Raw genomic sequence first — 24,932 nt, 5'->3', positions numbered from 1 at the left:
GAAAACGTAAAGAGCTTTGAACGTAACAAGATTTGAACCGTCCGTCATAGCTCTCTGGCCGCCAAGGCGTTTTTTAACTTTAACTAAATAAATATATTTTCGATTTATTGTAATTGAAACACAAACATTTTTAAATATGAGCATATCTGATGAAAAGTCATTTGTCATTTCTTGTCAAATAAATCATGAATTCAAATAAGTAACGTAATACAATTTTACCCAAGTATGCTGCTTCCTAGAGAACTAAGAATAGTTCCCAAAGATGCAAGTCAAATAATCAAAAATAAACAGTAATCTTTCAACATGATGCAGTGCAACCAGCCGTTATTCAGTACAGTCTACGAATGTAATTCATATTTGCCCATAGTTCCCAAGCCAGGTTAGTTTTTTTCTAATATTGCTTTATAGAATAAAATAATGTATTTTTATTTTCTTAATAAATTTGACAAAAATATTTTGTTTATTCAGCGCAATATTCAAACATAATAGGTGAAGGTGATATTAGACCAATAGTTTTACCAGATGGAAGTGTTCAGCTTTATTTTATACCAGCTAACTGGAACGGTCGGTGGCCCTATCAATTATATAATAATTTGAATGTTCCTTATCTCCCAGGAGTAATAAACTTGGATCCATGTACTGTAAGGAACATATCTTATGGGTAAGGTCATTGAAAAGTAAAATCTAAAGACTAAAGTAGATATAAGTATATTTCTTTAAAAGATGACTAATTATATGTTTAACTTAGTAGAGTTTATGTAATAATTTAAAAGAAATAAATAGGATATTTTAATCACATAAGTACTTACTCGTTTATCTTCATGTAGTAAAACAGCTGTTCTTTGCTCTCTACCCTCTTAAAAATAGTTTTGTGTTGGTTAAGTAGCTGTAACAATCATCATTCTTCGTAGAACTCCAATATTTGAGAATCACCAGATTCCTACGGGTTTTGGAGATAAATTGCCGACGCCACAATTCAATTCAAAATGTTGCCTTAATCCTCCTTATACTGATTATACTCAAAAGGTAATTAATTCTTATTTTTTGTTGATTAACATTTGAGAAGCCGTCGTGGCGTAGGGGCAAGGACAAGGGCGTGACTGTAAAAATACGCGATAGTTGTGTGTTCGATCTCCATTCAGGGAATGAATTATTATTTATTAATATTTTCATTTCTTTACTCTGTTAATAGGCAAAGGTCCGGCTTTGACTTGGGCCGACTCAAAATGCAATGCCTCAAAAAATTCGGCGCAAAGTGGCAAGCGGAGTGTCTTAACACTAGATTAACATTGTAATGAAAGTAAACATCTCTAGTAAAATAAACGAAAACCTATTGTTGGATAATTGTCGTCTACCTTTTTAAAAATAAATCAACTTCACACTATATCCCGGACATAGGAGGCAGGCAGAGGGAACCTAGTTCGGGCGGAACTCGACGTCTGTCTGAATAATTTGTTCCCCCAAGTGGGGATCGGGTTCGACAACCACCGCGTTTCAGTCACATCCTTTTTTCTATCTCGAAAATAAATTAATATAATAATTATGTAAGAATGTAAAACCTGTCATTAGCAAAGAAACGAAGAATATTTTCATCTTTCATTCTATTGTAATACATATGTATAAAATCATTTTATACTCGTACATCTTTTACTTACAGATAAGTAGCAAGTAGTAGCTTTTGTATTATATGAAATTTTACTACAGGACATAATTGTTACAGTTCCATAATGATAATTCAACTTCAACCACTGATATTTGTTATTTTTACCCGAAACTGCGGCAGAATAGCTTTTTAAGCAATTGTGCGGTTGTCCAAACTGAGGTGCCTATACATAATTTCTATCACGGTTCAACATATGATGGCCCATGTTACTGCCGAACAAACAGAGTTGCAGAAAAAGAGACGAATTATGCTTGTGCATGCAAGGGAGGATTGCATTCCGGTGTTAGTTTTATGTCTGTAGATGAGGAGATACAAAGGCCTAAGCAAATTTTAAAAAACAAAAAGACGTCTACAAGCTGTTCAAAGCTTCAAAAGAGTACTAAGAGCAGCCATCAAATTGTTTGTAAATGTAGTAAAGACACTTCAGATAAATATGTTACAACATATGAGGACCAGGGGTGCGGATTCATGGTGAAAGATGGACGTCAAACTCAGACAACACAGCGAAAGTCGAAACGAACTAATATAAAAGCGGACATTTGGACTTCAAAGAAACGGCGTAGATCAAAGAGTAAATCGAAATCGCGCTGTACATGCAATAGTAGCTGTGTCTCTTTCAGTTCTTGCAGCAGCGCCAGCGATTGCGTTTGTCAGAAATAGAAATAAAACTTCAGTTGTATTCAGTTTCTTATAATACATTTATCCTTTATTGTTACATATATTTACACTTTGAAAATAGTACAATAATAAACAAAAACAAAACGAGATTTTCATTTTCACATTTTAAAGATATCACGGTGTGCACGGGATGTGAGTCTTAAGTGTTCAAGGTAAACTTTAGACTAGTACATTCAGGTTTCGAGATATTATGAAGTTTCAGTAAGGTAAAGGAAAACTGCAAGCAAAATTATTTATTTTTGCAATTTGACATGACTTTGGTAAAAGTTGACTCTTGCGGAGTCGGTAGGACCTATTAGCGGGTGCAAACGTTATATATACTAATAAAATTTATGATGTACGTAAGTCATAAACATTTATATCAACCAACATGCAGTTTCATTGCTTTTTTTCCTTGAGTTACTTACTCTCATTTAACACGTGGCTCGGAAATTCGTTACTCTTTCAAATAGTTCAATAGAGTTGAACAACTCAAACAAGCTATATTAGAAGGAACATTTAGAAATAAATATGATAGTTTTACACGGTCAATCTCGTGGAATTTCGCTATCTAATATTCATTTATCTATTATTAAATCGTAAAGTTAAAAAGAACAAGCATCAACATTTTATACATTGCTACCCGCTAATAGACCATGTACGGCTCGGATTACTAACCAATTTCAAGAAATTTATAAATAATCGTAAAAAAACAATGTAACACTTATAACTAGTATTGCATAAGGAAAGTAAACGGTCATTCCCTTCGTGAAGCATTTAATACCAAAACATTGCTATTTAAAATAATATTAAGAATTGATTATACTATTTATAAGCATATTACTGCTGCAATCAAAGTAATATACATAGCAATACATACATATAGAATATGAATTCAATTTGTTTTCGAAATTACACTTTACACTTTAAATGACATTAAGAGGATATCGCTCACTCATACTAAAATAAATCATTTTAAACCATAACATATCCTCTGCTTGAGATTCCATTTTACAAATGATTGTCATGTTATTTTCTTTTTAATTTTCACAACATATGACCACATTTATTAATTCCAACAACATTTATTAATATAATTACGATTTTAAATTACCGCTGGTAATTACTAAATGTTAGCACACAACCTGAAGTCGGTTTGACAACTTTACTTAATTTGACTAAGCACACCTTATTACTCTACAGTGCAAATGCCAATGATGAGCGATTACAAGTCAATGACAAAAATAAAGTCAAATCTAAGAAGGCCATCCAGAAATTAATTCTCATAAAACAATAAAATAATTATATGAGAACAGTTTTTCCAAAATTATGTTTTAAAATTATATTTTGAATTGTACTATTACGAAATTAGGTACCCTTCCCCAACCTTTTTCACAGAATATCACCCTTGTACCCCTACTTAACGAGTTACGTAATTTATGAATGGCCCCTAAAGGGATGTCTATTTATGTACTTAATCCAACGAGAAAAGATTGTTTTTATCTCATATATGGTATTAAATAAATAACTCGTAACCGCTCTACACTAACGCATACCCATTTGATAGACACAACAAAAGATCAGCTACAAATGCACAAGTAATAATAATATCAGACTTTAATACTAATATTGTAAAGGAATGAATCACTCGTTCGAGCGACTTCTTACAACGGCGATAAAAATATTATATTTGTTTTTTTTAAAGATTATTACAAAATAGCATTTCCGTGTCCTTTGTGTAATAACAGGAAGTGCGGTTAATCTTATATTTAATTATAAATTATCCATATATATAACTCTATGTGCAATTTTATAATTGTTTACGTTTACATATTGTGATCAGTCACCATATGATTTATAGTAATTATATTGAAAGTAATATGATACAAAGAAAACTATAACCGTTATTTGACTAGACAGTACCATAGTACCGACATATGGTCGCGTTGACACTTTGTGGGATATATTTTTTTTAATTATAGGCCTTCGAAACATAAAGGGCTTTTAGTGATTGCGAATTTAGAAGATAATATCTTAGCTATTTCTTTTAATTATTTCATATTTAATTTTTATAAAAACGATTTTTTTTTATATAAATTACATTCACTTATTATAAACATTAGGTAAGAACATGCATTTCCAAATAGATTGTTACAAGTTGTTGTTCTAAAGATTAAAAATAATTTTATAAAATACTGACAGTGTGTGTTTTTGCTACATATTTGAAAAATAATAAAAAAGTATTTTATCACAATACATTTAGATTTATTCTTGTCTTAATATTAAAGGGTTTATGAAAATATTTGAACTGTAATCTTAAATTAGTATTATTACTAAAAATATAAATTATCAAAAGTTTCTATTATGTAAGTTGGTTATAAAAGTAATTATTACCAAGGCCAAAAATATTGTGCTTCGTCTATAAAAATTTGTGCATAATTTTATAGCAGCAGAAAGCGAGACGCGGCAAATTATTCTATTTCTAAACAAAACAGTTTCCATAAAAGGCCACTAAAAGCCCACATCACATTACAAAACTGGAGATAATCCTTTTCCTATAACATAAATTCCATCTATTTGATACAATATTACGGTTACTTCTTAAGCGAGGAAGTGTCTTTATATTTAATCAAAATAATTTAGTATTCACGAGACGCTACAGTATGTAAAATACAGATTTGTCACAGCTACCACTAAACATCATAAAGTTATACTCCAATTGGCACCATTCATAGTGCAGCGTTCACTGAAACAAACACAATATATTAAACATATAAAAACATTCATTATTATTATATACAACACAAAGTAAATAACATTGGGAATTTATGTAACATTTACATATACTGTTTATTTATATAAATTGTGGTCCGACTGAAAACGTTTTGTGGGTTCGCAACACTAAAAAATATTTTAAAAATTTGTTGGAAAGTGGGGGGGAATAGAGAATCTTAACACATAATACACACAGCAGCGTGAAACGCATAAAAATAAGAAAGAGAATTTATATATCACTACTTAGTATAAAACGAAGATGCTTACTGTCTGTCCCTATGTATGCCTAGATTTTTAAAACTACTTAACAATAGATAGTGATTCAAGAGGCAGGTTTATATGTGTATCAACATCCAATATGTAGTAGAGAAATACTGTTATTTTTAGGTTTCTAATATAATGTCGTAAATAATTACATTAAAACGTAAATTCTAAGTGCTTTACAAACATACATTATATATATAAAACACGACTGTAATTCAATGTATTAAGAATATAAGTTAAGCGGGCGAAGCCGCGAGCGGGTCGCTAGATAAGTAAAATTCAAATATGTTTTAGCAAGGACTTATATAAATCTTCGAAGGCCATCCATACCTGGTGCGCATTAGTGACGGTGGCCTCTCGTATGGCAGCGAGGCGGAGGCGCGTGTGCGCGAAGGCGGGGCGCTGCGCGGGGTCAGCGTGCCAGGCGGCGCGCATCACCTCGTAGGGGCCCGCCGGGCAGCCCTCCGGTGCCTCCATGCGGTAGCCGCGCTCCACGTGCCGCACAACCTCTGCCAGGGGCTGTTTGTAAACACATGCATGTTAAGACAACCTGTTCCCCAAGCACTGTCTAATAATTTTTGAATCATTGACTGATGCAACTCAATGTCGTGCTTTGTCTTCTTAACAGAGCGAGAAAATGAAAATATTAAATAACTAACTCCCTCATATGGAAACGGTCATATGGCTTTGTGGCACAGCGGCCCCAAAAAAATAATATCTTTATATTACAAAACGTAGATCAGTTCTTTGTATAATAAAAGTATGTGAAGTATGCCTTTATTTTATATAAAATACATGAGTATTTATTTTAACATATACTTACAATTCTAGGATATGGCACTCTTCCAAAGGAGTAGATTTCCCACAAGAGTATACCAAAGCTCCACATGTCAGACTTATTCGAAAATTTCTGTAAACAAATATTTTATAAAATAAATAACGAATTAACCATCATATAATACAGATAAATCTTATTCTTCTAACTAATAATAATTAAAAAGTGACGACATGGGTAAAGGTAATACATCATCACATAATTTGTCGTTCGGGATTCTTTGGTTTAAAACTGTTGGAACTACGTTGCAGCACTTTCACATTTTATCGAATAAATTAAATAAATTCCACTTTCAAATTTGAGTACTCACGTTGTACTTGAGCGCCTCGGGCGCGGTCCACTTGATGGGAAGCTTGGCCTGCACGCGCAGCGCATCGGCGGGGTCGTCGGGCGCCGTGTCCTGGCGCGCCAGCCCGAAGTCCGCCACCTTGGCCGCGCCCTCCGCCGAGATCAGCACGTTGCGCGCCGCGAGGTCGCGGTGCACCACGCGCTGCCGCTCCAGGTACTCCATGCCGCAGCACGCGTCGCTACACGATACAATACGTTTATAATTACGTCAACCGTAGTATATTATAACATTATTATTTATTTTCAGCTACACACTTTATGTTGCATATAAAAGAGCCTACCCTACTGAGAAGGAACCTAGTGTTAAAACACTTCATTTTTTAAAATATTACATGTTGATTGGCGAAATCAACGCTGCACTATGTCTTATCAAAGTGGAGAACTGAAAATAAACCAATCCTTCGAGTCAAGATCTAACTATCGTGTTTACAATCAGACGTCATCTTAATGCGTCACTATAGCCACAATAGCCCATACATAGCAGGGTAGGCAGAGGAAAACTGCAGTTAAGACACTGCATTCCCCATTGAGAAACTTCCGTTACCTACTTTTCCGCCGAATTCTTAAAGCTTTGCATGTGCAAGAATTCAAATAGAAGAACGAAGATATTAAAATATTTAATATTTCTTTCGCCCGACTGGGAATCGAACCGATAGCATGGCCTTAAATTTATAATTTGACTAGTAAATAATAGTACATATTATTCAATGGGAAATAGTTATGCTATTGTTGTTTCATATTATGTAAAATTATATGACAAGTTACAATTGATTACAGAACCCTATTTAAATAACAATCGTCATTATAGGTAATTGAAATAGATTGCTAAACGTCTATTTTGCCTATTTTCTAAATAAGTAAACAGGAAATACTTATAACGTGAGCCACTACATACACTGAAGATTATTGTTCAAACATCCTCTTAGTAAATGAACAAAAATTTAATATTTTTTATTGAGATTTAGCATTGACAAAAATCTCATACCAAATTTCTTTTCTATCAGCTTCACACTGTATTTCCGGATATCACAGAACAGGCAGAGGGACATACATCCCACTGTAATTTAAGTTTTTCACACCATACCATACCATACCATATTCGAGGCATTAGGCCTGTCGAATAACAGAAATTATTCGACACGCCATGCCTTGTTACCAGAGCAAAGAAATTAATAATATTAATGCCTCCTATTGGCAATTGAAACCACGTCGCGGTTGTAGTCATACTCTCTACTCCTTTGCCATGATGGCATCAAATATAATACACAAAAAACAAATCAAACCAATACTAACTATGCAAAATTAATTTGATTCAACTGCGTGACGTAGTGTCGGCCGCGGGAGCGCAAGTAGTCGAGTAGGGAGCCCTGGGCGCAGTGCTCCGTCACTATGCAGGTACTGCCGTTGCTACTGAACACTACGCAGCCGAGTAGACGTACTAGATTCTCGTGTTTTAATGATCTGTAATGTCAATTTTTTTAATTTAATGCAGGATATGTGGTAGGAATTTAGTATTTAGGCTGGCGGAAACCAACGTAATATTTTTGCCTTAGCAGAACAGGGAAATGCAAATTATTTAATGCCTTAAATGGGAATCAAACTCACAACCACTGCATATGCAGTCAAACGCTCTCGCGCTACGCCACGATTGCGTATTTTTTTACGTATAATGCAAAATATATAGAAGGAATTTATGACAATCTAGAGACTTTACATATTAATTAATATTGGAATTCAACTCTGTGTTTTTTGTTGGTGCAAACATATTTACATTAAGTAAGTCTGTATTAAGAATTTGATAGTACGAGATATTATTATTCTTAGGTTATTTAACCTCACATTTGTAATATTAATTACATTGTAATTATAAATATTAAAATAATAATTTAACATAAACATACGCCATCACGCTAGCCTCCGCTCGAAACTTGCTAGCTGCCTCGCGATCCTTTAATATTTTAACAGCAACTTTCTGTGTGCCATTGAGAATGCCCAACATCACATCGCCAAATTCCCCTTTGCCTATATTTTCTCGGATTTCTAAATCTCGTTCTGCTATTATCCAACCTGTAAAATATGAAAAACTAGATTACATAAATTAATATATATAATTGTTACATAAATTAATATAAATATTGGAAATATGATATATTTTTGAATGTATAAAAATGAAAAATCATTTGTATACAAATGCACGAATTATACTAGTAGTGCGTGTGTATGTACAAGGTATATAAATATACTAACGCGCATCAAACTTCTGCGCCCCGTCGGTGGTGTCGGCGGGCAGATGCGGGAACGCGTGCTGGAAGTGCGCGGGCGGCAGCGCGCTGGACAGACTCGGCGTGGGGGGGTACGGTGGCGGCTGCTGTTCACATATGATTTTTCTTTAGAGATATCGATTTTATTTAGTTTTATTTATCTCTAGTGGTTATTATTACTATTGTTTTATATTTAAATAAGGAAAATATTATTTATTTTATGCTTTTTATAAAAATTTAGATAGTTTTCCAATACGGAAACACTAGCTTTGTGGTTTAAATTTTAATAATAGAATGATTGTTGAGATTGTTGAAATAAATTAAGTGTAATTAAATCTATATCTGTGATTCTTACAGATCAAATGCAAATGATATATGGTATCTATGTTTAACAATCTATTTATCCTTCCTGCTTCTTCTTCCATAGTATTAAGGATACTATGGAAGAATTAGGGAGATTAATTATTATTACATCTCTATATACCTGTGGAAGCGGTGAAAAAGGCGGTTGAAGTACATTATTATTATCGGCACCATTGGGAGACGACTTTGGGAGCCATCGTTCTAACTTTGTACATAGTCCATCTGCATCCTTCACATAATGCTGTAAGAGAAAATAATATTATCTTATAAGTATTTTTTTTATAAATTTCACTTTAAATTCATAATATATTTACTTTATAATGTTCACTTCCAAATCATATTTAATGTTATAATAATAAAACGCAATAAATGTGTACCTGAATAAGATTCGGCATGGTATCAAAAAATTCTTCATCATCAATTGTAAGACGTTGATTTTGGCTGTCTAATGCAGTGGCCCATTTTACTCTAGAAAAGATGCAACAGCATATTAACTTATGTAGGGAGAATTTTATTCTTTTCCTATTTTACATAAGCATTACATAGGATTTTTTTATATAAAAAAAAATTAAGCCTGAAAAATTATTTTATTTTTCAAAGCAATAGTCAAGAAGTAACCTTGGAAAATATTTCTATTTAATTTTCTTAAATACGCCAATGTCTATAAATATACGCCAATGTATATAAAAAAATATACAATATAATTACCGATAATGTTCAACTCTTCCTCTGAATCGCACACACAATGTATGATCACCAGGGAAGTTGGTGCTCTCTCGCACCAAGAACACGCCGTCCGGAGACCCCGACAGCAGCGCCTCCGCGCGCTCCCGAGATATAGCGCCGTGATGCCATCTATATTAAAAAATTAAATATAAAAATATTCGAATTGTGGAAATATGAAATATTAAAAAGTAATATGATATTTTTTATAATATTTATGTAAGTTCGTCTGTACAGTAAAACATTTCTTATTAAACTATTGATAATGTGAAAGATTTGCTTATTTACAATTTTACTGTGTTGCAAAAAAAAAAACGCTGTTTTTCGGTGTTGACATTCGGTTCGGTTTAACATTAATAACGTATTAGTCTTGAAATAGGTAAAAAACGGAGCACACACAATATCTTCTTTAGTAAGTTATCTCTGGCTACTTCTCTGAACAGGGAATAGGCATAAAATGAAAACTATAAAGTTAAAAAGTAAAAATATATATGAAATAATTATATCTATGGAGGGGCAGATCGAAGTTAACAACATTGGCACTGCCTTGTGACACTAAAGTTTGCGAATAATCTGTAAATAAATACAATTCTTCAAATAAATCTTAAACTACAATTCATAACTATTCACGACTCTAGAAAAGATAATACATTTAGTTGGGGAGAAGGGAAATTAAGAATTCATCTTTTAACATGAAAGAAGCTTAAAAATTATAAACAATACCTAATATTTGTAAGAACGAGAATAACCAGCAATAATTGTAAAATACTAGAAATTTCTATTGTTACAAATTTAGAAAACAAACAAAAAATCATGATAAAAAGGAAATTGAAAAACTTATATAGTTACTCAAAATCATAGCAATCGATCAATGGCGATGATATTATATCCGGACTTCGATTTTCACTGTCACTTTCCATACTCACAAAAAGCAAACTAAACCGTCCAGAATCAACGAGAGATAAACTAATTATCTTATCAAGTTTCACATTTCATGTCTACAACATGGTGACGGCGATTATCAAAAATTGATTATAATATACAATTTTTCTAATGATTGCCGATAAGATATTATGTGCCTAACATTGTTGTAAGCTTGGGACAAAATTGTATAAACGTTTTATTAAATAAAGGTTGTTTGTAATAACTTTTCTAATAATATATTTTTATGTAACTATTTCGACGTAAATCGATAAGAATGTATGGTAGGATTGTCTACTACGTTTAGGCAGTTTACAAGAGACGCGTTACATTGTTTATACATTACAAAATCCCACTTTTTATTTTCTTAGCTGTTGATTTTAAAAACAAATAAAATATCTTTTATTAATGTACATTATAAATAATGCTTATCGTAGGTACACGACTGTAAACAAATTAAAGGATAAAGGCTTTGACATTATTACAGTCGTAATATGAGAGCTCGAAAAAATTTTTTTAAGTTTTCACAAAACGAGGAATTTACTATATTATACAAATACTTAAAAATAATCTTATGTTTGTATTACTTTCCCGGAAAAAACCTCTGGAGGTTTGTGGCTCTGGAGCCATCGTTCCCCACTCGAGGAAATAGATTATGTTCCGAATAGAGAATGGAGCATCTTGACACTATATTCTCTCTGCTGATAGTACAAAGGAGGATAAATCGTAATACTATAAAAAAAATTAAAGAGCACTTACGGCCATGACATGTTGCCCAGCCTAGTAGCTGGAGGCGGTGGGTTTTGTCCCGAGGAGTTCACTAGTACATCGCTCGCTCCTTTTGGCACCACTGCAAATATTATATACATTTTAATATCAAATATATTATCATAATTATAATCATAAAGTTAATTATATGGCTGTTGTGGCGCTACAGTTGTAAACGAGAAGGTTGTGGTTTCGATTACCACTCGAAGAAATCAATTATTTTTTACTTTCTGGTTATATGCGCGTTGTTGAGTTACGCCGCTCAACACGCAATACCCTCAAAATTCAACAATGTCCATGCAATGAAGTGTCCTAACATCACGTTTCCTCTACCTACCCTGTAGTATGCGGAATATAACGTGAAACTATATAAACAAAATTATTAAGTCAGTTACTTACTATAAATATATATTTTAATATCACAATTATATAAGGGTGTATATAAGTTTACAAACACAATATTACATTGCCACTGCAATTCTGTTCTCATTTGTAAATAACTAACGGCGATGACACATGAATATTCCAGATGACTCAATGTGGTTTTAGTTTCACAGTAAAATCCAGTGCAAGGACACTACATTATCATGAGATTCACAAAAGATTTTATGCATACAAAATACTATTAAGAATTTTATAAATTTAAATAAAATTAACAACAGAGTTTCAACATTTTTACATAATTATTTTTAAAGAATTCCACAATTAAAATATAATACAACTTTTTAATTAGAAAAAAATGAACAAAATTTAATATCTATGACATGATTATACAAAGCTATCACTATGTTATTATTATATATCATAACATTTAGTACACTAAACTCAGGATGTGTTAATAAATCGATCAAATCACGTCTCATGGAGCAATTCTAAACATCTGATGCATGCTTGCCACGAGACCAATATGACATATTACAAAAAGAAGTGTTATAATTTATATTGATAAGTGCGTAGTAAGTTCCCAGATTTTTAAGTAACAAAAAAAAATATATATATATTAAAACAGAAGTTAAGTCAGTATTTTTGTTACCCAAATAAATTTTCTTATTTTAAAGCTGTACACTGACCAGTATTTTTTAATATACGGTAAAATAAATTATGTGAAGATTTTATTTAGCACATTAGACTTTAGTTTGACTTCGAGGGTGACTTCCAAATGGCGAATTGATAGCATACCAAGCCATATTTAATATTTTCATTTCCTCGCTCTGGTAACGATGCAAAGTGCAGCGTTGACTTCCACAACTCAACACGCAATGCCTCCAAAACTCGAAGGAGAGCAGGGAACGAAAATGTCTTAATGAAAACAGACTATCTTAACACTAGTTTCCCAGGTTCTCTCTGCCCACCCTGTGCGGGATATAGCGTGAAGTAAAAAAAAAGGTAACATACCAGCAGTTGTTTGTGAGGTGTGCATGGCGGCGGGCACGGGCCCGCTGGGGGCCGCTGCACGCACTGACGAAGACATTAAGTTCTACAAGCAGAAAATTATATTATTTTATCATCATTTCGTTTGTTTCTATTCATCTATTAATAAAATTAAAAAACATTCTTGTCCCATTTCTTGTATTACAATTTAAATATTGCATGTCTCTCTGTTTTTCCCTAGAAGACCAGTGTAACCAAAAAAAAATTTAAGTATATTTTTTATTATTTCTTTGAAAATATTTTGTTTGAAAACTTTAAAATTAAAACATTTAGTAGATAAAAATTATTATTATATTCCAATTTATTAACTTACACTATGTGGTATGGAATTCTGCAATGCTGTGGGCGAAAGGGGAGCATGAGGACCATTGCTTCCACTGACGCCTCCGCCGGTCTATTAATAAAATATTATTGAAGTTAGAGTTAAAAAATTAAAAGGATCAAGTTGATTGTCAACATGTATTAACGCAAACATCTAAAAAAAAAGTTATATAAATTAATAAAACAATAAAGTTATTAGTATTAATTCACAAGAAGTTATACTTTAAATGTTTAAAGTAATAACTTAATTGTGCTATGATCTTACCCGCTACTTGTAAATCATCCACTTCAACTGGTTGGCTGGAAGAGATCTCTTATAGAGATAAGTCCACCTTTGTGAACTAAATGTATTTTATTGTTATCTTATGTATATTTGGTGCAATAAAGAATATTATATATAAAAAATATGATACTTTTTGCAAATATTTTAATTTAAACATAAAAATTTAAACATGTTATAATGAAAATAACTTCAGGTTTGTACATTTAATACCAGAAACCTTCAAGCCACGTTATTCTGTCAATGATATTTTTGCTAATGTTAGTATGTATGACAACTTTGACGTTTGGGGGCCGAATATCATAAATTTTAATCAGTTACATGTTTCCAAAATCAACCCTTTTTCACCTTTACCGGTAGTTGATGTGGGGGCTGCGCCCTTTTTAGACGAGCGGGGGCGGTGGGCGCGGGCGTGGCCGATGCGGAGTACCAGCCGCAGGGGCCAACGCTCTTTGTGCCGTGAACACCGTGCTGAAATATTAATTTTAAAATGTAAATAAACATATCTAATAACAAACAAATATCTAATATAAATACTTTAGAAATAAAAAAATAAAAGTATACATTTTAGAATTATGTAAATATAGAACATTATTTAGAAAACGCAAATAACCTTTACGTTGTCCACAAATTACATATTTGCAAAGTAAGCTGAAGCTTCTTTATTGTAATTAAAAACTATATATATAATTATCAATTAAAAACAAAACACATTGTAAATAAAGCCTCAATGCAATTCTAAATTTGCTTTAATTAAGATTATCCTTCAATAACAAACCACGATGACATCAATTTAATACAATATCCTCTTATATAAAATGTTATACATATATGTACTATAGATCGAAATTCTTAAAATATATTAGTCAACCAAAATAATACAGCGTACGTGACATTTTTAAGAAATAAAACAATTGTTTAATTATTCAGAAAATTAAACATTGCCTTACTGAGTGATATTCAGAACTTGTTTGTCGTACAAGTGCTCAGACGAGAACTTTGCAAGAATTGGCCTAATGTCTGGGCAATCAGTCATCATTTGTTGGCCGGAATTTCATAATATATTATCAATATATATGTCTTTTTTATCTGGTTTTACCGTACCGTTGTAAATTGACCTGGTCATTGTGGCACAGACTAAATTGTTGAGGTTTATAGCGATATTGGTCTGCTTAAAAACAGTTTTTTAAAACAACATAATGCTACGCATTGCAATCTCTTTGCCTGTTGTGCATTACCTTTTGTTATAAAATATAATTGTAGCATTTACAGAATAATTTGTTAAGTAATTGCTTGTGAAATTAAAATAATATTTGCGCAACTGTTAAATAATACGTAATAAATGCCTTCTTGCATATGTACGTGTGTAATTACTAAATTAAAATGAAATTAAAAGTAAATTTAACTTCAAAATTAAAAAGTTACCCATTTTTTTTTAAAAAAATATTTCATAGTTTAACATTAGGTACCTGTGCCAAGGGCGGATGTGCCTGGTGACGATGTACATCAGAATTCATTTCGGTTGACGATTAACACCACCCTTCACTTGCACCTCATTATCTGAAGACAAAAATGGCTTGGTTATGATATTTCAGCATTTGACGTTCGAAATGATTTGTGGTTTTGGCGTTAAAGTTAGGAGAAATTCATCATTTTCCTTTTAATAAGTTAAATGTATAAATAAAACAAATTAAATAACTCGGTATATTATTTTGACGTTAACACCATTATGCACTTTTATATGTGGGGAAAGTGTTCCAAGAAGGTAGCGATAGTAAGTAATAGATGTTGTAAAAGCACTGCTTATTACATTTATTAATGTTATGATATGTTTGTGCAATGTGCATATTACTTTCTTTTTAATTACAAAGTGTTATTGTGAAAGTGAAGAGGGAAACTAGACACTTCTGTTCCTCATTTTCCACATAATTCTGGAGGTATTGCCTGTTGAGTGTCGGAATTCAACACCGCGAAATGCCTCGTTATTAGAGCGAGGAAAGAATAATATATAGAATTAATAGTAAAGAATATTTTTAAAACAATTTTATTCAAATAAATCACCTTCAATTGGTAAGCCTTTGTGGCTGACGTGGTAATGCAATATTTCTTTATACATACTATGTGTTATGTCTAACAGTCTCGGATTATATTGTAACGGAGAAATATCATATTACTGCAACAACTTTTAACTAATACTAGACATAACTGCAGGTTGAAATAAGTTGATCGTTAAATACAAAATAGGGGGAGATCTCGGTTGATCTTCGAAAACACAGTATCAAAGATACTGAAGGAAGGTCACGTAAACTGCATGAGGACCCCTCGAAGGGCATGTATGAAGAGGTTAATGACAGTGGAAGAGGCGAAAGAGGTATGTAGAGTCTGTAGAGTTTGGCGCTCCGTTCCCTCTGTTAAGTTAAGTTAAGTTTAAGTTAATTTTCCCTTATATCTTTCAAAAAATTTAACAAAATTTACAGAATGATTATTCATAAATATAAGTATCTACAGATTATGTTAAGAAAAATACAAATGACTGCTACGTACTTATTTTCTTAATAAAGTTTTTTTTGTGAAGTAATTGCACTTTATAGTTTGCACTAATGTTTGTTCCATTTTAATACTATTTAATTGTCATCTTATTCTTTATAATTTTCCTTAATATATTATATTAATGTCTTAACTTAGTTCTTGAACGTAATCTTTCTAATTAATCTCTTTGACAAACAGTTAATATAAATCGCACGTGTATAGCATCGTGATTATTAATTGTTATGATTTTTAAAGCCAATTTATTCCGCAGATATGTTAAATACAATTACACTTATTATACAAAATATCTCTAGGCATGCTACGCAGAGAACCAAGTGTTATGACACTACGTTTTTCACCTGATTGTCAATAAACACTTATGCGTAGTATTATTAAATAACGATATTAGAACAAAGGTGCGTCAATACTTATGCAGACTCATTCTTGCCATAATATATGTAGATATATAATTCAGCGTAAGTACAACCATCCGCGCGTGTACAGTATCGTGAGTCTACTTCTATTACGCTTCTATGAAATAATTTTATATAAACGATTGTAACAACAGGAAAATCGCTAGCTAATTTAGAATACAGCAAAGTAAAATTGATTCTAAAATAACTTTCAATATGCCTATTTTATAATCATAAATGAAACTAAGAGGCCGTCATGGAGCAGCGGCACGAGGGTGTGACTGTAACGTGACGGTTGGTGGGTTCGAACCCCACTCCAGGAAGTGACATATTTATTTACGTTTATATTTCCATTTTTTCGCTCTGATGTCGAGGCAAAGCGCGGCGTTCAGTTCTGCCACTCAACACGCAATGCCTCCAGAATTCGGCAGAAATTGGGGAATGGAGTATCTTAGCACTAGGTTCCCGCACCCTGCTGTGTGCGGGAAACAGCGTGAAACTGATTATTTTTTATGAAACTAATATTGGTAATGAAGCAAAACAATCCAAAAACATTAATAATAAAAACAAAATGGCGTAGAATAAAGACCAGTAATGTAAAAAGACGTAAAAATATAAAATGTAAAACAGATATGTCTACGTACAAAGAGCTGATTATGTTGTATTTGTAATGCAATATTCCTTCACCGTGTCGAGTGGTCGAGAATATAATACGTATATTCACTCCATAACTAAATACTTCCCAAGGTTTAAGATGGTTTAGTTTCATTTTCAACAGTTTCAAATTCATAAGTTTTATTTTTTTAGGGTTCCGCATCTCAATAGGGAAAAAAACTTATAGGATCGCTTTGTTGTCCGCCAGTCAAGCCATTTATCTCGAATTGATATTACAGATAAAATTATTACAAACTTACAATTGTATTGTATGGAACCCCGGTGGGCGAGTCCCACTCGTACTTGGCCATTTTATTTTTATTTTTTAAAAATCCATAATAAGTAGGCAATTCGGTGGAAAGTGGGAAACGTTGTGTCTTAACACTAGATTCCCTCTGCTTTATTTATTTAAAAATCTATACTAATATTATAGCTGATGTTTGGTTCAAGGCGCTAACTCCAGGAACTACTGATCCATTGATGGAGAATGGCTGTAGGCTATATTACATCACGTTAAATAACTTTTATGACACACTCTAAGTATATACTAATGATAAAACTAGTAGTATATACTCAGAATGAACATATCATACACAATTTTATTTTTATTTACATTTTACTACACGTACATTTACACACATTACATTACGTACATTTTACTATGAAAAACACAAAAAGTGCAAATATTAAATAATTTTAAGCATATATAAAAAAAAACAAATTAAAACATCGAAATTAATTGATTATCATAAAAGGATATGTCCAGTAACGCTTACATCAAATTGCAATATAAACGTTTAGAAACCTAACAAAGTCTCAAATCCCAACAACAATTATTATAATATATGGAAACAACAATTAGCAATCTTTACATAACCCACTAAGAATGTATGTATGTTTATAAGACGTTGCGTAAGCCCAGCGGCAGTGGTCGATGATTATCCAGTTTTTGCCGTACGGCTGCCTGCGCCGGCGCCGCTTGCACGCTACCGCACGTTTTCTACATACCAAAACGATAACTTGTTTTTATCACGCTATTTAACGTAACCCTCGTGGACGAATGTGGACATTGTGTAAAGACAGCAACTATAAATATTTTAATGCAATAATATAAATAAAAACTGCGAAATCGTTATAACACATCATAATAAAAAAAAACAAATCTATACTAAAATTAATTAATATTTAATTGAGATTATTTAAATTTATTATGCATATATTCATATTTATGATGAAGAAGAGAACTCTGGCTAAATTATTTATGGTATAGGAGCAAAGAGACCGCAGGGTTGAAGGCGCGTGCCGAGTTGAACGACCACCGAGCGCACGTTTACGTTTCACTTTCATTTTATCTTCGGTGCGTACTATGATTACGTCTCTTTCGCGATCAAAAACCAATTATAGTAAATAGTAAAATAATAGTGGCAGAGAATAATATTAACGAAGTTATCATAATTTTTCAATTAGATGCTGTGTATGGTTTTATTTTAATACTATATATATCCAAAAGGTAATAATAATATTATACTGAAATAGTAATAAACTAAAAAAAAATGAAATAGTAATAAAATAAAATAGTAAAGTCTTGAAATAGGTTTTACTGATTTTCAATTTTCCTAATTGTACATCTACAAATTAATATCGAAAACAAATAAACTACGTTCACAAGCTCCAAAAACACACATTCATATTTCATTAAATCGCTCCATTTCCGCATGAAATATTCATTTTTAAAAAATAAACAGAATATATAGGACCTTTAATGATTCGAATGTCGACCTTAATATAGCAGCTTCCTTTTATACCACGGCCGTGTATAAAAAAGGAAAACACAAGTCTTAGTCACTTCCTCCCTATATTTAATATAGAAAATTGCAATTCATAACGTTTTCTTTGCATATAACGGCATCTAATTATAAATACATAACCATCATAAAATATATTTATGGGTAAGCTGTATTAGTTACTATAAATAAATAAATACGAAGATTTATCGACTTATATAGATGAACATTAAAATTAATTTAAACGATTAAAAAATCGAATTATCAGTATATAAACATCATTTTAATATTGTGTCCATATCCTTTTATTCCAAGTGTAATCTAATTTAAGATGGTAATGGGGTGAGTCATAAAACCCACGTACGTATAAGCCAGGCGGTCATATTTTGGCCTTGTACAATTGCGAAGACGTATTTCCACAAAACAAAACACGACAAACACCTGTTTTTTTTTCGATTCTTACTTTAATTAGATTATTAAATTAAATTGTATTTATTTATTGAAGAATATGAAAATTTCCGCGATACGAGGTACTATTTTATTTATGTACCACATTCAGACGGTCGGCCGCTAAACTAGACAGCCATATGGTTTATTTTAAACTACGGTTTAACAGATTAGGTCCAAACAAGAGTATCGATTTTTCCACGAATAGATTTGCATAGCGGTTTTATGGAGATAGGTTTAGAATTCTATGATAGATTTATAAATTCTAGTTCCTGTTGAGTAATGCTCTGAGAACAGATACAAAGAATAGTGAAAATATTTCATTGGTAGCAAAATCTCCACAGTCAATAAAGATATTCAGGCTGAATACAATTACTACCTGTATATAAACTAATGTGTGTAAGTGAAATATTTATTTACGTTTATATTTCCATTTCTTCGCTCTGGTGTCGAGACAAAGCGCGGCGTTGAGTTCTGCCACTCAACACGCAATGCCTCCAGAATTCGGGACAAAGTGGGGAACGGAGAGTCTTAACACAAGGTTCTAACCTGCCGTGTGCGGGATACAGCGTGAAGTATTTTTTTTTCTTTTTTTGCTAATGCGAAAATAAAAACTATTATCTACCTTCCAGCAATAATCTGCGACAGCTTAGAAACTTAGACAAACTTAGCGTCAGACATCACTCAAACAATAAACACGAGACAAAATAAGTTATTGTGTAAAATTCGCAACAGCATCATCGTTTTTTTTTTAAAACAAAAAAAAATACAAAAAAAAAAAAAAAACACTATTCACGTCAATCCAACCAGTACACTGTAAACACACTTATACAGACTACCAATAAAGAGTGAAACACACGAGGGGATCTTTTGTTTATTTACAACAATACACCGAAGGGAGTCGGTCGGAAAGCAATGGAAAACTCGTAATTGTTCTTATATCTCCGATAAAACACAAATAACAACTTATACACGTGTTTTCATTCGACGACGTCCATCCCATGTGATCGTCAATCACAAACTGTCAGAGCCAGAGGAGCCGTCAACTCTGCAGGAAAAGCTTAGCGACTTGCGCTTATGCTATTAATTTGTCTAGTTAAATTTTCCATATAATTGCTTAACCTAAATTATTGCAAAATAGTAATGTTGAAATATTTTAATTATTTATCATAGATATAATATCACTTTCATTTTTAAATCAATTTTGTAAGTACTTTGAATAAAATTGATACGTTATAAGAGAAATAGTGGTTGGCTAAGATTTTTTTTTTTTAATCACCAACGTTTTGTCAGCACTGACCACAGCAAACTCACACACACCCCGCAATATTGTCGCAATAATAATAGCTTAATCGCGATTTAAAAATTTGAAAAAAAAAAAAAAACGCAATAGAATTGGTATTTACGATAACTGGAGCGTGAGACGAATCAGTCGTACCCGTACGGTAATGTGTGCATCGCAATGTCCCGTGACCGAGCACACGGGGCTGACTTACTGAATGCCCTCCATTCAAACATACAGTCGAAAGCCAATGTATGTGGCATACTGCATTTTTTTCTGAACTGAGACCATTCGTGGCGCAGTAGCACAAAGTGTGATCATCCGTGGTTCCCCCTGCCTACCCTGCTGTGTGCGGGATATAGCGTGAAGCTGATTTTTTTTATGCAACCTTATACAATATATATTTTTAAAAACGACGAGCAAAAACTATGAAAAACGAAGAAAATTAACTAAACATATGGTTGAATAATTAAATAATTAACGCATTGTCGGTAATGTGGTACTCTTTGAATTAGGTGTGTAAACAGTTGCGGCGTTTTAGCACGCGGTGATGTCATCGGACGCGCCAGTTGTCTCTCCATCCGACAACCACAAACATATATGGACTGAACTTAGTATATAATATACTATAGACATGTTCATAATTGAATATATGAAATATTTAAAAATAAGCTTTCATGCTTCTTAAGTTATCAATGTCTTGTTAGATTGAACTATTTTAAATTTAAGAACTATAAATGAAATTTGGAATATTATATGTAAACTAGCGGACGCGCGCAACTTCGCTTGCTTATTGCTTAGGGGTGAATACTAATAAACTTTGAAACATGTGTTCAATAAAATATTTTTAAGTCTCAATTTCAAATTTTATAAAAATCAGTGGCGATTTAAAGATTTTTCTATATAAAATTTTAACTCCTTATTTACACCCCTAGGGGATGAATTAAAATAAACCACGAAACTTATGTTCAATGAAATATTTTTAAGAGTCTAAATTTCAAATTTTATAAAAATCGGTGGTGATTTAAAGATTTTTCCATACAAACTTTCAACCCCTTATTTGCACCCTTAGGGGGTGAATTCTAGAAAACCATGCAACACATGTTTAATTAAATATTTTTAAGAGTCTAAATTAAAAAATTTATAATAATCGGTGGCGTTTAAAAGATTTTTCCATACAAACTTTCAACCCCTTATTGGCACCCTTAGGGGAAGAATTCTAGAAAACCATGAAACATGTGTTCAATTAAATACTTTTAAGAGTCTGAATTTCAAATTTTATAAAAATTGGTGCCGAATTAAAAAAAAAATCTATACAAACTTTCAACCCCTTATTTGCACCCTTAGAGGGAGAATTCTGGAAAACGATGAAACACGTGTTCAATTAAATACTTTTAAAAATCTAAATTTCAAATTTCATAAAAATCGGTGCCGATTTAATTTTTTTTCCATACAAATTTTGAACCCATATATCACCCCATTAGGGTAAAAATTTTCCAAAATCCCTTCTTAGTGGATGTCCAGATTACGAAAGTAAATATCTGTCCAAATTTCACGTTCCTACGCACAGCGGTTACGGCTGTGCGTGCGTCTTACCTCAGTCAGTGAGGACAAGTCCTTTTATATATATAGATAATAATAATAATCCCATCAAAAACATAAATGTAAAATTGGAGGCGAGTTAATTTTTAAGTAATGCAAGATATTGGGAGACCTACATATATACAATGGGTGCTGATTTCTGTGTACACAAAGTTTTATGTACAGACTTTATTATATCTCCAAGTTAATGTACTTTCAGTTTATACTGGACTCTTCATTCTTCCTCCTGGCATTAATCCCTGTGTATGGCAACATACACCGGGCATTAATGCCGATAGTATATATCTTTCTGTTTATTACTACTAGATTAACCCACTCCACTTTGCCAGTCGTTAACAATATCAAAAGCTAAAATGGTTATAATAAAATACACATTTCAAACTTTTAATTTGACTTAACACACTGGCACATGTCTTCTTTATAATTACATTAATATCAAATATCTCCTAAAAATATTTACTTTGTATTAATTGCTTAATTTTTAGTGAAATCTTTCAATTATAGATATTATGTTTTCAAGAATTCAGGGTGTATTTTATACTGTATAACCTCCTTTGTGTGTTCTCCATACAATGTGACATTGGCAAAATAAGGAGTGCTCAATTGGTATGTTCAGAATGCCATAACCAGAGAACAGAAGAGTACATCTATGACACCAGGCCATTGTGGCACGATGGAACAGTATCTGTACAGTATCTGAATGTGTTGGTTGTGGAACTGAGTTATGCATGGTGGTAGGCATTATGCAAATTTGAAGCCTTTTTATGAAATTATATTATATCAAAAAAACATAATTATGCTAAATAACAACGCATCTTAAAATTGTGGCTAGAAATACTGCACTACAGCATGATATTTATTTAAAAAATGGCCTATTTCATCCTTTATTTTTATTTGTAATATTTGGTTCAATTAAGAATGTTTATCATTAATAAGAAAAGTGTTATTTAAGCAATCAAGATATTTTATAACTGCAGACTTAAAACTATGACTACAATATCACATTTAATATTGTTTTTTTAAATTGTATTAATTTTTTTTATGATTATATTTTGCTATATAATAAATTATAAGTCAGTTATGTATCAATTCTATATTTTTTGAAGAAGCAGATTAATTTGGTCAGCCTAAGACTGTGTAGCACAACACAGCACATGCAGCTTGTTATGGGTTTAATTCCACATAGTAAGAATACAAAGTGTGGCATTAAGTTTCACCAATCAAAACTGAATGCTTCAAAAAATTTGACAAAAAATGGAGAATGGACTGTCTTATGATTGGTGAAGGTTCCCTCTGTCTATCCCACTTCTACAGAAACATTTGTTATTACTGAATAAAATAATAATTCTTTACCTATCAATAAGTAAAGTTTTTAATTTTACATTTACACTTTTCTGTCTCTAAAAGGGATTCACAAAAAGAAACTGATATATTAAGATATATTAAACATAATAGTAGAAATTATTATAAAAATACCATATAAAATATGTATATTTTATGAGTAACTAATTACAATTTATATAAAATTATAGCAACAAATTAAGTCAAAAACAAATTAGACATGATTATATGGTAATTTTGAATGCAATGCTTATTGTTTTATATCCACATTTTTACTATAACAATCACAACAAATTTAAGTACAGTCATGGATAAGTTGTGAACTGTATGTAATGTGATAAATATTGCAATATTTACTTTGATTGTTATATAACTATACCATGAGTTTGGTAAAATTATGTACTTTATTGCTTATGATGAAGATACATAATGACAAGGAATATTTGCAAAAGTAATAAAGCTACATGTTACAGTAAAATACAGCTACCAACATTCATCATTATTTTTTAAGAAAATTTTAAAATGTACATTTGCATTAAGCAATGCAAATAGTCGTCTAATTTACAATTAGCGATTTTTTATCTGTAAATATTGTATCGATTATCAAACTAAAAGTCATAATTTCTGATAATATAATCAATTGATTACGGTCCTATTTTCTTATATATAAAAACATCTACCGAAATTCATAATTTCTTGCTTCACTACGTTATGAAGTCGTTCCGCCTACAATTTCCTACATTGCAACAACATGTCTAACGCTTTTATAGCATAGGAACTAGAATGAAATACAACTTACCTAAAATCTCATATCACTACTGAAGGACAAACCTTCAAAAAGTTTAATTCATTATTTAAATATATTTTCACAGCACTCTGCAATTATTTTACTAATAAACACAACATATACGTCACTGGAATATATCCGCCATTTTATAAATTTATTTTTATGTCATTACAACTTGCTGTTCTTCAAACAGATAATCTAAATCATATTGCAAATTGCATTTCTCTACGGTATTATTTTTTCCGTTTCTGTATGTTTTTTATATTTTTTTTCATTATAGAGGATAAAAAAGGGGCGATATTTTTCAATAAATACTTTAAACATACATAGCAAATTAATAAAGTATTATATGAACATAAAAAGTTTGATATGCCCTCCTCTATCACATGTATTAGTTTATTTATCTACTTACCAATCAGCCCAAGTATATTATACAACATTATCATAACATATTAACACTGTTAATATATATTACAAAATAAA

The 24,932-nt window shown here is 31.8% G+C and overlaps 2 protein-coding genes across 6 annotated transcripts; one reads left to right on the top strand and one right to left on the bottom strand.

Moving 5' to 3' along the window:
* Window positions 1-57: 57 nt before the first annotated feature.
* Window positions 58-2,982, top strand: LOC146539556 (uncharacterized). Of its 2 annotated transcripts, none has more exons than XM_085185125.1 (4): window positions 58-379; window positions 490-661; window positions 912-1,026; window positions 1,721-2,982. In XM_085185125.1, exons 1-4 carry the CDS (start codon window positions 304-306, stop codon window positions 2,321-2,323), a joined length of 966 nt encoding a protein of 321 aa, XP_085041251.1. In that variant the 5' UTR covers window positions 58-303; the 3' UTR covers window positions 2,324-2,982. The 2 variants fall into 2 exon arrangements, with proteins under 2 accessions (XP_085041251.1, XP_085041250.1); XM_085185124.1 differs by having other exon boundaries at window positions 469-661.
* Window positions 2,343-24,623, bottom strand: Csk (C-terminal Src kinase). Of its 4 annotated transcripts, none has more exons than XM_085185103.1 (16): window positions 24,462-24,623; window positions 15,080-15,170; window positions 13,959-14,081; window positions 13,323-13,403; window positions 12,974-13,055; window positions 11,570-11,660; window positions 9,875-10,021; window positions 9,544-9,634; window positions 9,288-9,407; window positions 8,790-8,910; window positions 8,444-8,609; window positions 7,836-8,003; window positions 6,505-6,721; window positions 6,183-6,269; window positions 5,690-5,878; window positions 2,343-5,066 (listed from the first exon to the last, which is right to left on the bottom strand). In XM_085185103.1, the coding sequence occupies exons 2-16, from the start codon at window positions 15,125-15,127 to the stop codon at window positions 5,064-5,066; spliced, it is 1,734 nt and encodes a 577-aa protein (XP_085041229.1). In that variant the 5' UTR covers window positions 15,128-15,170; window positions 24,462-24,623; the 3' UTR covers window positions 2,343-5,063. The 4 variants fall into 4 exon arrangements, with proteins under 4 accessions (XP_085041229.1, XP_085041232.1, XP_085041233.1 ...); XM_085185106.1 differs by having other exon boundaries at window positions 8,790-8,907; XM_085185107.1 differs by having other exon boundaries at window positions 13,965-14,081.
* Window positions 24,624-24,932: the final 309 nt, after the last annotated feature.

This window comes from Heliconius melpomene, chromosome 4, assembly GCF_056956725.1.
Source record: "Heliconius melpomene rosina isolate 202511_hmr_F chromosome 4, ASM5695672v1, whole genome shotgun sequence".
NCBI classification, from domain to species: domain Eukaryota; kingdom Metazoa; phylum Arthropoda; class Insecta; order Lepidoptera; family Nymphalidae; genus Heliconius; species Heliconius melpomene.
This window is presented reverse-complemented; position numbering and strand designations above follow the sequence as displayed.